This window comes from Salmo salar, chromosome ssa18 (assembly GCF_905237065.1).
Source record: "Salmo salar chromosome ssa18, Ssal_v3.1, whole genome shotgun sequence".
NCBI lineage: Eukaryota > Metazoa > Chordata > Actinopteri > Salmoniformes > Salmonidae > Salmo > Salmo salar.
The window spans coordinates 76,698,827-76,714,182 of record NC_059459.1 but is presented as its reverse complement, the minus strand read 5'-3'; the positions used below and the strand labels follow the sequence as shown (position 1 = coordinate 76,714,182).

The following is a 15,356-nucleotide window of genomic DNA, read 5'->3' as shown; positions in this document are numbered from 1 at the left end:
GACCAAGAATCCGAGTTCCTCTCTCTCATATGTTAACATTGCCAAAGCAATTGAAGTAGATTATAAACAAAAGTGAAATAATCTGTTGAGGGGTGCTGGAGGACCAGAGTAGGGCTGTTTGGGGTACTGGAGGACCAGAGTTGGGCTGTTGAGGGGTACTGGAGGACTGGAGTTGGGCTGTTGTGGGTACTGGAGGACCAGAGTTGGGCTGTTGGGGGTACTGGAGGACAGGAGTTGGGCTGTTGGGGGTACTGGAGGACCAGAGTTGGGCTGTTGGGGGGTACTGGAGGACCAGAGTAGGGCTGTTGGGGGTACTGGAGGACCAGAGTTGGGCTGTTGGGGGGTACTGGAGGACCAGAGTAGGGCTGTTGGGGGTACTGGAGGACCAGAGTTGGGCTGTTGGGGGGTACTGGAGGACCAGAGTAGGGCTGTTGGGGGTACTGGAGGACCACAGTTGGGCTGTTGGGGGGGTACTGGAGGACCAGAGTTGGGCTGTTGGGGGGTACTGGAGGACCAGAGTTGGGCTGTTGGGGGGTACTGGAGGACCAGAGTTGGGCTGTTGGGGGGTACTGGAGGACCAGATGTCTCATTGAAGGGATGGAGGGAAGGAGGGAAGGAGGGTAACACTAGATGTCTCATTGAAGAGATGGAGGGAAGGAGGGAAGGAGGGTAACACTAGATGTCTCATTGAAGAGATGGAGGGAAGGAGGGAAGGAGGGTAACACTAGATGTCTCATTGAAGAGATGGAGGGAAGGAGGGAAGGAGGGTAACACTAGATGTCTCATTGAAGAGATGGAGGGAAGGAGGGTAACACTAGATGTCTCATTGAAGAGATGGAGGGAAGGAGGGTAACACTAGATGTCTCATTGAAGAGATGGAGGGAAGGAGGGTAACACTAGATGTCTCATTGAAGGGATGGAGAAGAGGCAGAGAGGGTGTAGGTGGCCAAGCGTATCACGAAGAGGATTCATACATTACATCACATTTACATTATACACACGTATTCCCTCGATACCCCACCTCTCACTCTCTCTCTCTCTCTCTCTCTCTCTCTCTCTCTCTCTCTCTCTCGCACACACACACACACACACACACACACACACACACACACACACACACACACACACACACACACACACACACACTCATTCACTTTCACAAGCCAGAAGTGTTTGTCTCACTCTAAGGAAGACAGGTGATGACATAGCAATAATGAAGAGATGAGAGAGGAGAAATGGAGATGGAGAGAGACAGGATGGAGGGAGGGAGGAGTGGTAGAGATCATGACAGATATGATGGAGGGATGGAAAGGGACTGATAGTGGTGAAGGAGGGAGGGAAATAGAAGAAGAGAGAGATCTTGACAGGGGTGTGATGGGGAGGGATGAAAAGAGGGGGAAAGGAGAGATAGAGAGGACTCCTGTGGTGAGGATGTTCTTCAGGTGTGTGTGTGTATGTGTGTGTGTGTGTGTGTGTGTGTGTGTGTGTGTGTGTGTGTGTGTGTGTGTGTGTGTGTGTGTGTGTGTGTGTGTGTGTGTTTGCACCCCAGTCATTCTGCTCCACAGCTCAGCACTACAGGAGATAGACAGAGACAGGGAGGGAGGGTGAAGGGGGACGGATGGAGGGATGGAGGGAGAGAGGGCAACGAGTCAGGAGAAGGGAGAAAGACAGGAAGAGAGCGAGCAAGAAAGGAAGGGAGAAAGGAAGGAAGGGAGCAAGGAAGGAAGGGAGAAAGGAGAAAGGAAGGAAGGAATGGAGGAAGGAAGGAAGGGAGAAAGGAAGGAAGGAAGGGAGAAAGGAAGTAGGGGAGAAATGTTAGCAGAAGAGACATTTCATGTGTGTGTGTTAGTTGTACAGGACTGTGTGTGTGTGTGTGTGTGGGTGGGGGGGTGGGGTGGGGGTGTGCTCCTCAGTCATTCTGCTCCACATCTCAGCACTACAGGAGATAAACAGGGACACAGAAGGAGGGGGATAAAGAGACTGAGAGAGAGGGAAGAAAGGCAGGAAGTAAAGAAGGACGGAGGGGATTTGAAAGGTAGCGGCAGGGATGTAGAGAGAGGGCTCAGCACTACAGGAGATAAACAGGGAGGGAGAGAGAGAGAGAGAGAGAGAGGTGAAAGGTAGGTGCAGGGATGGAGGGAGAGATGGGGGAGGCAGAGAGGGGAACAAGTGAAGAGAAGGGAGAAAGACAGGAAGAGAGGGAGAAAGGTTAGCAGGAGAATCGAAGGAACAAAAAGACCATAGAAAGAGGGGAGGAATATGGAAATATGAAATTGAGAGAGAAATACAGGAAGGGAGGGAGGGTGTATGAAAATTGTAGTTTTCTTTTTCTAGACCTCTCTCATTCTCTCTATATATCTCTCTATATCTCTCTCTTTATCTCTCTATCTCTCTCTCTTTGTCTCTATCTCTATCTCTCAATTCAAATAATTTCAAGGGCTTTATTGGCTTGGGAAACCTATGTTAACATTGCCAAAGCAAGTGAGGAAGATAATATACAAAAGTGAAATAAACAATAAAAATGAACAGTAAACATTACACTCACAGAAGTTCCAAAAGAATAAAGACATTTCAAATGGTATATTATGTCTATATACAGTGTTGTAACGATGTACAAATGGTTAATGTACAAAATGGAAAATAAATATGCATAAATATGTGTTGTATTTCCAATAGTGTTTGTTCTTCACTGGTTGCCCTTTTCTTGTGGCAACAGGTCACAAATCTTGCTGCTGTGATGGCACACTGTGGTATTTCACCCAGTAGATATGGGAGTTTATCAAAATCAGGTTTGTTTTCAGATTCTTTGTGGGTCTGTGTAATCTGAGGGAAATATGTGTCTCTAATATGGTCATACATTGGGCAGGAGGTTCGGAAGTGCAGCTCAGTTTCCACCTCATTTTGTGGGCGGTGTGAACATAGCCTGTCTTCTCTTGAGAGCCAGGTCTGCCTACAGCAGCTTTTCTCAATAGCAAAGCTATGCTCACTGAGTCTGTACATAGTCAAAGCTTTCCTTAAGTTTGGGTCAGTTACAGTGGTCAGGTATTCTGCCACTGTGTACTCTCTGTTTAGGGCCAAATAGCATTCTAGTTTCTCTGTTTTTTTGTTAAATCTTTCCAATGTGTCAAGTAATCATCTTTTTGTTTTCTCATGATTTGGTTTGGTCTAATTGTGTTGCTGTCCTGGGGATCTGTGGGGTGTGTTTGTGTTTGTGAACAGAGCCCCAGGACCAGCTTGCTAATGGGACTCTTCTCCAGGTTCATCTCTCTGAAGGTGATGGCTTTGTTATGGAAGGTTTGGGAATCGCTTCCTTTTAGGTGGTTGTAGATTTTAACGGCTCTTTTCTGGATTTTGATAATTAGAGGGTATCGGCCTAATTTTGCTCTGCGTGCATTATTTGGTGTTCTACGAAGTACCAGGAGGATATTTTTGCAGAATTCTTTATGCAGAGTTTGGTGTTTGTCCCATTTTGTGAATTCTTGGTTGGTGAGCGGACCCCAGACCTCACAACCATAAAGGGCAATGGGTTCTATAACTGATTCAAGTATTTTTAGCCAGATCCTAATTGGTATGTTGAATTTTATGTTCCTTTTGATGGCATAGAAGGCCCTTCTTGCCTTGTCTCTCAGATCGTTCACAGCTTTGTGGAAGTTACCTGTGGCGCTGATGTTTAGGCTGAAGTATGTATAGTATTTTGTGTGCTTTAGGGCAACGGTGTCTAGATGGAATTTGTATTTGTGGTCCTGGCGACTGGACCTTTTTTGGAACACCATTATTTTGGTCTTACTGAGATTTACTGTCAGGGCCCAGGTCTGGCAGAATCTGTGCAGAAGATCTAGGTGCTGCTGTAGGCCCTCCTTGGTTGGTGACAGAAGCACCAGATCATCAGCAATCAGTAGACATTTGACTTCAGATTCTAGTAGGGTGAGGCCGGTTGCTGCAGACTGTTCTAGTGCCCTCGCCAATTCGTTGATATATATGTTGAAGTGGGTGGGGCTGAAGCAGCATCCCTGTATCACCCCATGGCCCTGTGGGAAGAAATGTGTGTTTTTTGCCTATTTAAACCGCACACTTGTTGTTTGTGTACATGGATTTTATAATGTCGTATGTTTTTCCCCGAACACCACTTTCCATCAATTTGTATAGCAGACCCTCATGCCAAATTGAGTCAAAAAATCAACAAAGCTTGAGAAGACTTTGCCTTTGTGTTGGTTTGTTTGTTTGTCAATTAGGGTGTGCAGGGTGAATATGTGGTCTGTCGTACGGTAATTTGGTAAAAAGCCAATTTGACATTTGCTCAGTACATTGTTTTCACTGAGGAAATGTACGAGTCTGCTGTTAATGATAATGCAGAGGATTTTCCCAAGGTTGCTGTTGACGCATATCCCACGGTAGTTATTGGGTTCAAATTTGTCTCCACTTTTGTGGATTGGGGTGATCAGTCCTTGGTTCCACATATTGGGGAATATGCCAGAGCTAAGGATGATGTTAAAGAGTTTTAGTATAACCAATTGGAATTTGTCGTCTGTATATTTGATCATTGCATTGATGATTCCATCAACACCACAGGCCTTTTTGGGTTGGAGGGTTTGTATTTTGTCCTGTAGTTCATTCAAGGTAATTGGAGAATCCAGTGGGTTCTGGAAGTCTTTAATAGCTGATTCTAAGATTTGTATTTGATCATGTATATGTTTATGCTGTTTTTTATTTGTTATAGAGCCAAAAAGATTGGAGAAGTGGTTTATCCATACATCTCCATTTTGGATAGATAATTATTCGTGTTGTTGTTTGTTTAGTGTTTTCCAATTGTCCCAGAAGTGGTTAGATTCTATAGATTCTTCAATTACATTGAGCTGATTTCTGACGTGCTGTTCCTTCTTTTTCCGTAGTGTATTTCTGTATTGTATTAGTGTCATCTGCATTTGCAGTCTCTCTCTCTTTCTCTCTCTCTTTTTTGCTCTTTATTTCTTTCGCTATTTCTTTCTTTATCTCTCTCTCTCTCTCTCTCTCTCTCTTTCTCTCTCAATTTCAATTCAAGGGCCTTTATTGGCTTTGGAAACATATGTTAACATTTCCAAAGCAAGTGAACTAGATAATAAACAAAAGTGAAATAAACAGTACAAACATGTACAGTTAACATTACTCTCACAGAAGTTTCGTTTTTTCTAGACCTTTCTCTCTTTCTCTGTCTCTCTCTCTCTCTCTCTCTCCCCCTATATACTTGTCTTTCTCTCTATCTGTCCTTCCTGTCCTGGCCTGTCTTTCACTCAAAAACACTTCTCCAAACTGGCCTTCTCTACTTTCCTCAATTTTGTCTCTTGATCCCCTCATCCATCCTCTTTCTCTTCTCTCTCTCTCCCTGTCTTTTTCCCCCTCTATTTTGTGTCTTTCACTCCAAAAAATGTGAGCAATATCCAGTGAGTACAGGCTCAGGCTTTTAGCGCTCATCCTTGACATTTCCCACAATCCATTTTTCCTCTCTACTCTCTCTTTAAAAAAAAATTTGTATTATTATTCCTCCTTCTCTGTGAGAAAGAAGAGAAGGACATTTTAGCCTGGCCTCTGAACACTGTAGTCTTCCAGGGCTGCGTCATAAATGATGCCCTATTTCCTATATATAGTGCCCTAATGGGCCCTGGTCATAAGTAGTGCACTTTATAGGGAATAGTGGGCCATTTGAGACGCAAGCCAGGTCTGAAGTAGAGAGAAGTCGACCCATGAATTTCAATGTGCCTCTGTTTCTATTAACCAAATAACCATGCAGAGGAGACACACACCATGTACACAACACTCCCACTCACACCCACTACAGGACTACGGCAGTAGTCTCGCCTGTGTCTAATCTGCTGTGTTATTTCCATTACCAGGCGATCAGTGGCTGTAATAACATCAGTGCCTGTAATGCAGGTCTAATAGACTGAGCTCCCTGATGACAAGAGACTGTCACACTCCCACAGACACACAATCAAACTGTCGATGTGTGTGTTTGTGTGTTTGTGTATATGTGTGTGTGTGTGTGTGTGTGTGTGTGTGTGTGTGTGTGTGTGTGTGTCGCATTTGTGTGTGTGTGTGTGTGTGTGTGTGTGTGTGTGTGTGTGTGTGTGTGTGTGTGTGTATGTTTGTGTGTTTTTGCGTGTGTGTATGTTTGTGTGTTTTTGTGTGTGTGTGTGTATGTTTGTGTGTTTTTGTGTGTGCGTGTGTGTGTATGTTTGTGTGTGTGCGTGTGTGTGTGTATGTTTGTGTGTGTGTGTGTGTGTGTGTGTGTGTGTGTGTGTGTGTGTGTGTGTGTGTGTGTGTGTGTGTGTGTGTGTGTGTGTGTGTGTGTGTGTGTGTGTGTGTGTAAAAGAGAGACGCTGAGTGTGTAATCAAAGACTCAGAGGGGAGTTTTCCCATTATCTTGCAGATCAGCCTCACAGTGAAACGTTCCCACAACCCCGACGCCATGTTACTCAGTCAGTAGTGGTAGTCTTCAGTGAGTTTAAGCACAGAGCCTCGTCAACCCCGACGCCATGTTACTCAGTCAGTAGTGGTAGTCTTCAGTGAGTTTAAGCACAGAGCCTCGTCAACCTCGTCAAGCTTTATTTATACAGCACATTTCAGACATGAAATGTAACGCAATGTGCTTCACAGAAATATATATTTTTTAAATATTTACTACACAACAAACACAAGAGGATAACAGTGAGAACTGAATGACCAAAAAGCACCCTACGGAAAAGCAAAGCTATAAAAGTGTGTTTTAAAATCTCTTCTAAATATGTCCACAGTTTGCCAGGCCTCTTGGTCCTAGGCTTTGGGATAGTTAAAAGGCCAGAGGACCTGAGGAACCTACTCGGTACATCACTTAAAAGAATGTCTGACATGTATTGGGGTGCACAATCGTGAATTGATTTAAAAACCAATCGAAGAATCTTTAATTTAATTCTAAAACTCCCAGGCGCCCAGCGCAGAGACCTTTAAACCTGTGTGATGTGTGTTCTCCGTCTGGTCTTGGTCAGTACCCGTTCTGCAGCATTCTGTACGTTTTGCAGTAGACCAATGGCTTTATTGGGTAGACCAGACAGCAGAGCATTACAGTAGTTAAGCCTGCTTGTAGTAAACGCATGGATGAGTCTCTCAGCCTGAGAGAGAAACGGCCGCACCTTGGCAATGTTCCTCACGTGGTAAAAAGCTATTTGGTCACATTCCTAATAGTGTTAGTCAACCCCGACACAACATTACTCAGTCATTAGTGTTAGTCAACCCCGACACAACATTACTCAGTCATTAGTGTTAGTCAACCCCGACACAACATTACTCAGTCATTAGTGTTAGTCAACCCCGACACAACATTACTCAGTCATTAGTGTTAGTCAACCCCGACACAACATTACTCAGTCATTAGTGTTAGTCAACCCCGACACAACATTACTCAGTCATTAGTGTTAGTCAACCCCGACACAACATTACTCAGTCATTAGTGTTAGTCAACCCCGACACAACATTACTCAGTCATTAGTGTTAGTCGTCAGTGAGGTTTAACACTGAGCGTCATCAACCCCTACACAACATTACTCAGTCATTAGTGTTAGTCGTCAGTGAGGTTAAACACTGAGCCTCATCAAGAGGTTGTGATCTACATTGCTGTAGGCGACACAGAACAACTCTGCTGATGTTAATCCTACATAATGTTTAACAATGTGTGTGTATATGTGTGTGTGTGTGTGTGTATGCCCGTGGATCCGTGTGTGTGATATCGATCACATTTTACATGCAACGTCATCCACTTTCACTGTGGGTAAAGATTCATTGAAGTGTATAGCGAAGTGTCCACAAGGACATCTTTATGACGTGTGTGTGTGTGTGTGTGTGTGTGTGTGTGTGTGTGTGTGTGTGTGTGTGTGTGTGTGTGTGTGTGTCTCTGTGTGTGTGTATGCCTGTGGGTCCGTGTGTGTGTGTGATATCAATCACGTCTTACATGTACCGTTATCCAGATTCACCGTAGGTACTGGAGGTTAATTGATGTGTTTAGTGAGGAGTCCTCTAGGAGCAACATCTATCAGTAGGAAGTCAGCTCGTGGCTGTGAGATAGAATGAATCAAATGTCACGTTAATGGCTTAAGTCACTAGGGGTGGGACCCCCACAAAACATTTTACTCTTTTTCTTACATAGTACACTACATTTTGGTCCAAAGTAATCCCCTGTTTAAGTAATAGGGTGAAATTTGGGATGCAGGAAGTGAGATAGATTCACTGCTGTTTAATTATTTGTTACTTTTATTATCTATTTTCAATTTTTTTACTGAACACTTATTTCAATTTTTCCCATAAAACTTCATAAAACATTGTTGGTTAAGGGCTTGTAAGAAAGCATTTCACTGTAAGGTCCTGTTGTATTTGGCGCATGTCACAAAATAATATTTGATTTGATTAGAATCTTTCTAACCCCTTAATAACCCCATCAACGTAATGGCTTTAGTCACTAGCCATGAATCATCTGTTTGACCTTCGCTGGTGTAGCGCTTTATGTTTTAACCGCCTCAGTGATCATGACCTTCTTTCGAACCATCATGGACTTCCCCGTATTGATGATATTCACTGGACAAGAGTATGTGGACACTCCTTTCAAAATGATTGGATTCGGATATTCCAGCCACACCCGTTGCTGACAGGTGTATAAAATCGAGTACACAGCCATGCAATCTCCATAGACAACCATTGGCAGTGGAATGGCCCGTACAGTACTTGAAGAGCTCAGTGATTTTTCAACGTGGCACCGTCATAGGATGCCATCTTTCCAACAAGTCACATTTCTGCCCTGTTAGAGCTTCCCCGGTCAACTGTAAGTGCTATTATTGTGAAGTGGAAACGTGGAGGAGCAACAACAGCTCAGCCACGACGTGGTAGTCCATACAAGCTCACAGAACGGGACCTCTGAGTGCTAAAGCGTGTAGTGCATAAAAGTCCTCTGTCCTCGGTTGCAACACTCACTAGAGTCCCAAATTGCTTCTGGGAGCAATGTCAGCACAAGGACTGTTCATCAGGAGCTCCATGAAATGGGTTTCCATGGCCGAGCAGCCGCACACAAGCCTAAAATCACCATGCGCAATGCCAAGCGTCGGCTAAAGGGGTATAAAGCTCGCCGCCATTGGACTCTGGAGCAGTAGAAAGGCGTTCCCTGTAGTGATAATATCAAGCTTCACTATCTGGCAGTCTGACAGACGAATCTGGGTTTGGCGAATGCCAGGAGAACGCAACCTGCCCCAATGCATAGTGCCAACTGTAAAGTTTGGTGGAGGAGGAATAATGGTCTGGGGCTGTTTTTCATGGTTTGGACTAGGACCCTTAGTTCCAGTGAAGGGAAATCTTAATGCTACAGCATACAATGACATTCTAGACAATTCTGTGCTTCCAACTTTGTGGCAACAGTTTGGGGAAGGCCCTTTCCTGTTTCAGCATGACAATGCCCCCATGGATCAAGCGAGGTCCATACAGAAATGGTTTGTCGAGACAGGTGTGGAAGAACTTGACTGTCCTGCACAGAGCCCTGACCTCAACCCCATCAAACACCTTTGGGATGAATTGGAATACCGAGTGAGAGCCAGGTCTAATCGCCCAACATCAGTGCCTGACCTTACTAATGCTCTTGTGGCTGAATGGAAACAAGTCCCTGCAGCAATGTTCCAACATCTAGTGGAAAGCCTTCCCAGAAGAGTGGAGGCTGTTATAGCAGCAAAGGGGGGGACCAACACCATATTAATGCCCATGATTTTGGAATGAGATGTTGGCCATGCAGTGTATGTTGTGATTGAAATAATTTGTATATTTTTCAAACTTGAATCATCAGAGTTTGGGTTCTTATCATTATCTAATGGTCTGCGTCAGAGTGACAACGAGGGGTTCACTTCTCCCCACTATGCAATTTCTATTTGTTATCATTTAAGGCCAGGCACCACACCGGAATAGTTTTTTTTCCTTCTAGATTGCAGGACATAAAATGTCAAAAGGAGGCCGCTGCCCTCCTCCGGGCTTACCCCCCTGCCCTCCTCCCTCCGGGCTGACCCCGCCGCCCTCCTCCCTCCGGGCCTACCCCCCTGCCCTCCTCCCTCCGGGCTGACCCCGCCGCCCTCCTCCCTCCGGGCCTACCCCGCTGCCCTCCTCCGGGCTTACCCCCCTGCCCTCCTCCCTCCGGGCTGACCCCGCTGCCCTCCTCCCTCCGGGCTTACCCCCCTGCCCTCCTCCCTCCGGGCTGACCCCGCTGCCCTCCTCCGGGCTTACCCCCCTGCCCTCCTCCAGGCTTACCCCGCTGCCCTCCTCCGGGCTTACCCCCCTGCCCTCCTCCAGGCTTACCCCGCTGCCCTCCTCCGGGCTTACCCCCCTGCCCTCCTCCAGGCTTACCCCACTGCCCTCCTCCAGGCTTACCCCGCTGCCCTCCTCCCTCCGGGCTTACCCCGCTGCCCTCCTCCCTCCGGGCTTACCCCGCTGCCCTCCTCCGGGCTGACCCCGCTGCCCTCCTCCCTCCGGGCTTACCCCGCTGCCCTCCTCCCTCCGGGCTTACCCCGCCGCCCTCCTCCAGGCTTACCCTGCTGCCCTCCTCCAGGCTTACCCCGCTGCCCTCCTCCAGGCTTACCCCACTGCCCTCCTCCAGGCTGACCCCGCCGCCCTCCTCCCTCCGGGCCTACCCCGCTGCCCTCCTCCGGGCTTACCCCCCTGCCCTCCTCCCTCCGGGCTGACCCCGCTGCCCTCCTCCCTCCGGGCTTACCCCCCTGCCCTCCTCCCTCCGGGCTGACCCCGCTGCCCTCCTCCCTCCGGGCTGACCCCGCTGCCCTCCTCCCTCCGGGCTTACCCCGCCGCCCTCCTCCAGGCTTACCCTGCTGCCCTCCTCCAGGCTTACCCCGCTGCCCTCCTCCAGGCTTACCCCGCTGCCCTCCTCCAGGCTTACCCCACTGCCCTCCTCCAGGCTTACCCCGCTGCCCTCCTCCCTCCGGGCTTACCCCGCCGCCCTCCTCCGGGCTTACCCCGCTGCCCTCCTCCGGGCTTACCCCGCTGCCCTCCTCCAGGCTTACCCCGCTGCCCTCCTCCAGGCTTACCCCACTGCCCTCCTCCAGGCTGACCCCGCTGCCCTCCTCCCTCCGGGCTTACCCCGCTGCCCTCCTCCAGGCTTACCCCGCTGCCCTCCTCCAGGCTTACCCCACTGCCCTCCTCCGGGCTTACCCCCCTGCCCTCCTCCCTCCGGGCTTACCCCGCTGCCCTCCTCCGGGCTGACCCCGCTGCCCTCCTCCCTCCGGGCTGACCCCGCTGCCCTCCTCCCTCCGGGCTTACCCCGCTGCCCTCCTCCCTCCGGGCTGACCCCGCTGCCCTCCTCCCTCCGGGCTGACCCCGCTGCCCTCCTCCCCTCCGGGCTTACCCCGCCGCCCTCCTCCAGGCTTACCCTGCTGCCCTCCTCCAGGCTTACCCCGCTGCCCTCCTCCAGGCTTACCCCACTGCCCTCCTCCAGGCTGACCCCGCTGCCCTCCTCCCTCCGGGCTTACCCCGCTGCCCTCCTCCAGGCTTACCCCGCTGCCCTCCTCCAGGCTTACCCCACTGCCCTCCTCCGGGCTTACCCCCTGCCCTCCTCCCTCCGGGCTTACCCCGCTGCCCTCCTCCGGGCTGACCCCGCTGCCCTCCTCCCTCCGGGCTTACCCCGCTGCCCTCCTCCAGGCTTACCCCGCTGCCCTCCTCCAGGCTTACCCCACTGCCCTCCTCCAGGCTTACCCCCCTGCCCTCCTCCCTCCGGGCTTACCCCCTGCCCTCCTCCAGGCTTACCCCGCTGCCCTCCTCCAGGCTTACCCCGCTGCCCTCCTCCAGGCTTACCCCGCTGCCCTCCTCCAGGCTTACCCCGCTGCCCTCCTCCAGGCTTACCCCGCTGCCCTCCTCCAGGCTTACCCCACTGCCCTCCTCCAGGCTTACCCCGCTGCCCTCCTCCCTCCGGGCTTACCCCGCCGCCCTCCTCCGGGCTTACCCCGCTGCCCTCCTCCAGGCTTACCCCGCTGCCCTCCTCCAGGCTTACCCCACTGCCCTCCTCCAGGCTTACCCCCCTGCCCTCCTCCCTCCGGGCTTACCCCCCTGCCCTCCTCCAGGCTTACCCCGCTGCCCTCCTCCAGGCTTACCCCGCTGCCCTCCTCCCTCCGGGCTTACCCCGTCGTACCACTGGAGAGAACCCAGATTATCATCTATTGTGTTGATTATTTCAATTATAGGACAAAGTGTTTGTTTCACTCTGCTGGTGCACCTCCCTCCTCTTTGTCCTTCTTTAAGACTGAGTCGTTTGTCATGTTATTGCTTCTGTTCTAAATTTCTTCTGTTTTTACATTCTTTATGTATCCATCTGTCTTGATTCTGTCTCTCTCCCTCCCTCTCTTTCTCTCTCTCTCTCTTTCTCTCTCTCTCTCCACGTCTGTCTGTGTCTGTCAGTTTGTCAGTCGCTGTCAGTCTGTCTGTCAGTCTGTGTCTGTGTGTCGTCTGTTTGTCAGTCTGTCTGTCTGTTTGTGTGTCAGTCTGTCTGTCTGTCAGTGTGTATTTATGTCCAGCCAGTACACAGAGAGATGAACTCGGGAGATAATGCCTCCTCAGCCCAAGAATGTCTTTGTGGTGGAAGTTCCTCTACATGAATTATGTATTTGACTGGGCACTGCACTTAATCCTACTTTTCAGGGAAAATCTGTCCTTGATGGATGCAGGGCACAGGGCCTGTGTGTGTGTCTGTGTCTCTCTGTGTGTGTGTGTGTGTGTGTGTGTGTGTGTGTGTGTGTGTGTGTGTGTGTGTGTGTGTGTGTGTGTGTGTGTGTGTGTGTGTGTGTGTGTGTGTGTGGTCATTTAAAGGTGTGTGCGTATCCACCACCATGTCCCTCTCCTCCTCAGACATTTTGAGAGAATTGGACTGTAAACCTACATATCTAGAGAGAGATACAGTTTAGCAGTACATATCTAGAGAGAGATACAGTTTAGCAGTACATATCTAGAGAGAGATACAGTTTAGCAGTACATATCTAGAGAGAGATACAGTTTAGCAGTACATATCTAGAGAGAGATACAGTTTAGCAGTACATATCTAGAGAGAGATACAGTTTAGCAGTACATATCTAGAGAGAGATACAGTTTAGCAGTACATATCTAGAGAGAGATACAGTTTAGCAGTACATATCTAGAGAGAGATACAGTTTAGCAGTACATATCTAGAGAGAGATACAGTTTAGCAGTACATATCTAGAGAGAGATACAGTTTAGCAGTACATATCTAGAGAGAGATACAGTTTAGCAGTACATATCTAGAGAGAGATACAGTTTAGCAGTACATATCTAGAGAGAGATACACTTTACGAGTACATATCTAGAGAGAGATACAGTTTAGCAGTACATATCTAGAGAGAGATACAGTTTAGCAGTACATATCTAGAGAGAGATACAGTTTAGCAGTACATATCTAGAGAGAGATACAGTTTAGCAGTACATATCTAGAGAGAGATACAGTTTAGCAGTACATATCTAGAGAGATACAGTTTAGCAGTACATATCTAGAGAGAGATACAGTTTACGAGTACATATCTAGAGAGAGATACAGTTTAGCAGTACATATCTAGAGAGAGATACAGTTTAGCAGTACATATCTAGAGAGAGATACAGTTTAGCAGTACATATCTAGAGAGAGATACAGTTTAGCAGTACATATCTAGAGAGAGATACACTTTACGAGTACATATCTAGAGAGAGATACAGTTTAGCAGTACATATCTAGAGAGAGATACACTTTAGCAGTACATATCTAGAGAGATACACTTTACGAGTACATATCTAGAGAGAGATACAGTTTAGCAGTACATATCTAGAGAGAGATACAGTTTAGCAGTACATATCTAGAGAGAGATACAGTTTACCAGTACATATCTAGAGAGAGAGGGAGAGACAGTATACCAGTACATATCTAGAGAGAGACAGTACAACAGTACACATCTAGAGAGAGAGAGACAGTATACCAGTACACATCTAGAGAGAGAGAGACAGTATACCAGTACACATCTAGAGAGAGAAAGACAGTATACCAGTACACATCTAGAGAGAGAGAGACAGTATACCAGTATACATCTAGAGAGAGAGAGAGACAGTATACCAGTACACATCTAGAGAGAGAGAATACCAGTACACATCTAGAGAGAGAGAGACAGTATACCAGTACACATCTAGAGAGAGAGAGAGAGACAGTATACCAGTAGACATCTAGAGAGAGAGAGACAGTATACCAGTACCCATCTAGAGAGAGAGAGAGATACAGTATACCAGTACACATCTAGAGAGAGAGAGAGACAGTATACCAGTACACATCTAGAGAGAGAGAGACAGTATACCAGTACACATCTAGAGAGAGAGAGAGAGAGACAGTATACCAGTACACATCTAGAGAGAGAGAGAGAGACAGTATACCAGTACACATCTAGAGAGAGAGAGAGAGACAGTATACCAGTACACATCTAGAGAGAGAGAGAGAGACAGTATACCAGTATACATCTAGAGAGAGAGACAGTATACCAGTACACATCTAGAGAGAGAGACAGTATACCAGTACACATCTAGAGAGAGACAGTATACCAGTACACATCTAGAGAGAGAGAGAGAGACAGTATACCAGTACACATCTAGAGAGAGAGAGACAGTATACCAGTACACATCTAGAGAGAGAGAGACAGTATACCAGTACACATCTAGAGAGAGAGAGACAGTATACCAGTACACATCTAGAGAGAGAGAGAGACAGTATACCAGTACACATCTAGAGAGAGAGAGACAGTATACCAGTACATATCTGGGAGACAGATGGTGTTGCTAAATACTACATGTTGATGTCCTGTAATATTCTACCAAATGTACTGTGTGTGTGGGTGTGCATGTGCGTTCATGTGTAACGTTCCAGTAAATATTCCGACTGCAGAGGAGGACTAACTTGGACACATTGACCCCACCTGGATATGACCCCGCTTTACATGACACATCTCTCCCTTGATCGCTCTCTCTCTCCGCCTTGATCTCTTTCTCTCTCACTCTCTCTCCTCCCTCTCCCACTTTATATGGAGGAACACATACATTCCCCATCTCTCTCTCTCTCCCTCTCCTTCTTTACACATACATTCCCCATCTCTCTCTCTCTCCCTCTCCTTCTTTACACATACATTCCCCATCTCTCTCTCTCCCTCTCCTTCTTTACACATACATTCCCCATCTCTCTCTCTCTCCCTCTCCTTCTTTACACATACATTCCCCATCTCTCTCTCTCCCTCTCCTTCTTTACACATACATTCCCCATCTCTCTCTCTCTCCCTCTCCTTCTTTACACATACATTCCCCAT

At 47.9% G+C, this 15,356-nt stretch overlaps 2 protein-coding genes across 2 annotated transcripts in view; both read left to right on the top strand.

Moving 5' to 3' along the window:
• Window positions 1–15,356, top strand: part of LOC106578039 (5-hydroxytryptamine receptor 2C) — a 290,493-nt gene that overhangs the window by 87,133 nt on the left and 188,004 nt on the right. The gene's annotated exons all lie outside the window — the stretch shown is intronic.
• On the top strand, window positions 8,529–12,203 carry LOC123728671 (formin-2-like). Its single transcript, XM_045700610.1, has 2 exons — window positions 8,529–8,587; window positions 10,844–12,203. The coding sequence occupies exons 1-2, from the start codon at window positions 8,529–8,531 to the stop codon at window positions 12,201–12,203; spliced, it is 1,419 nt and encodes a 472-aa protein (XP_045556566.1).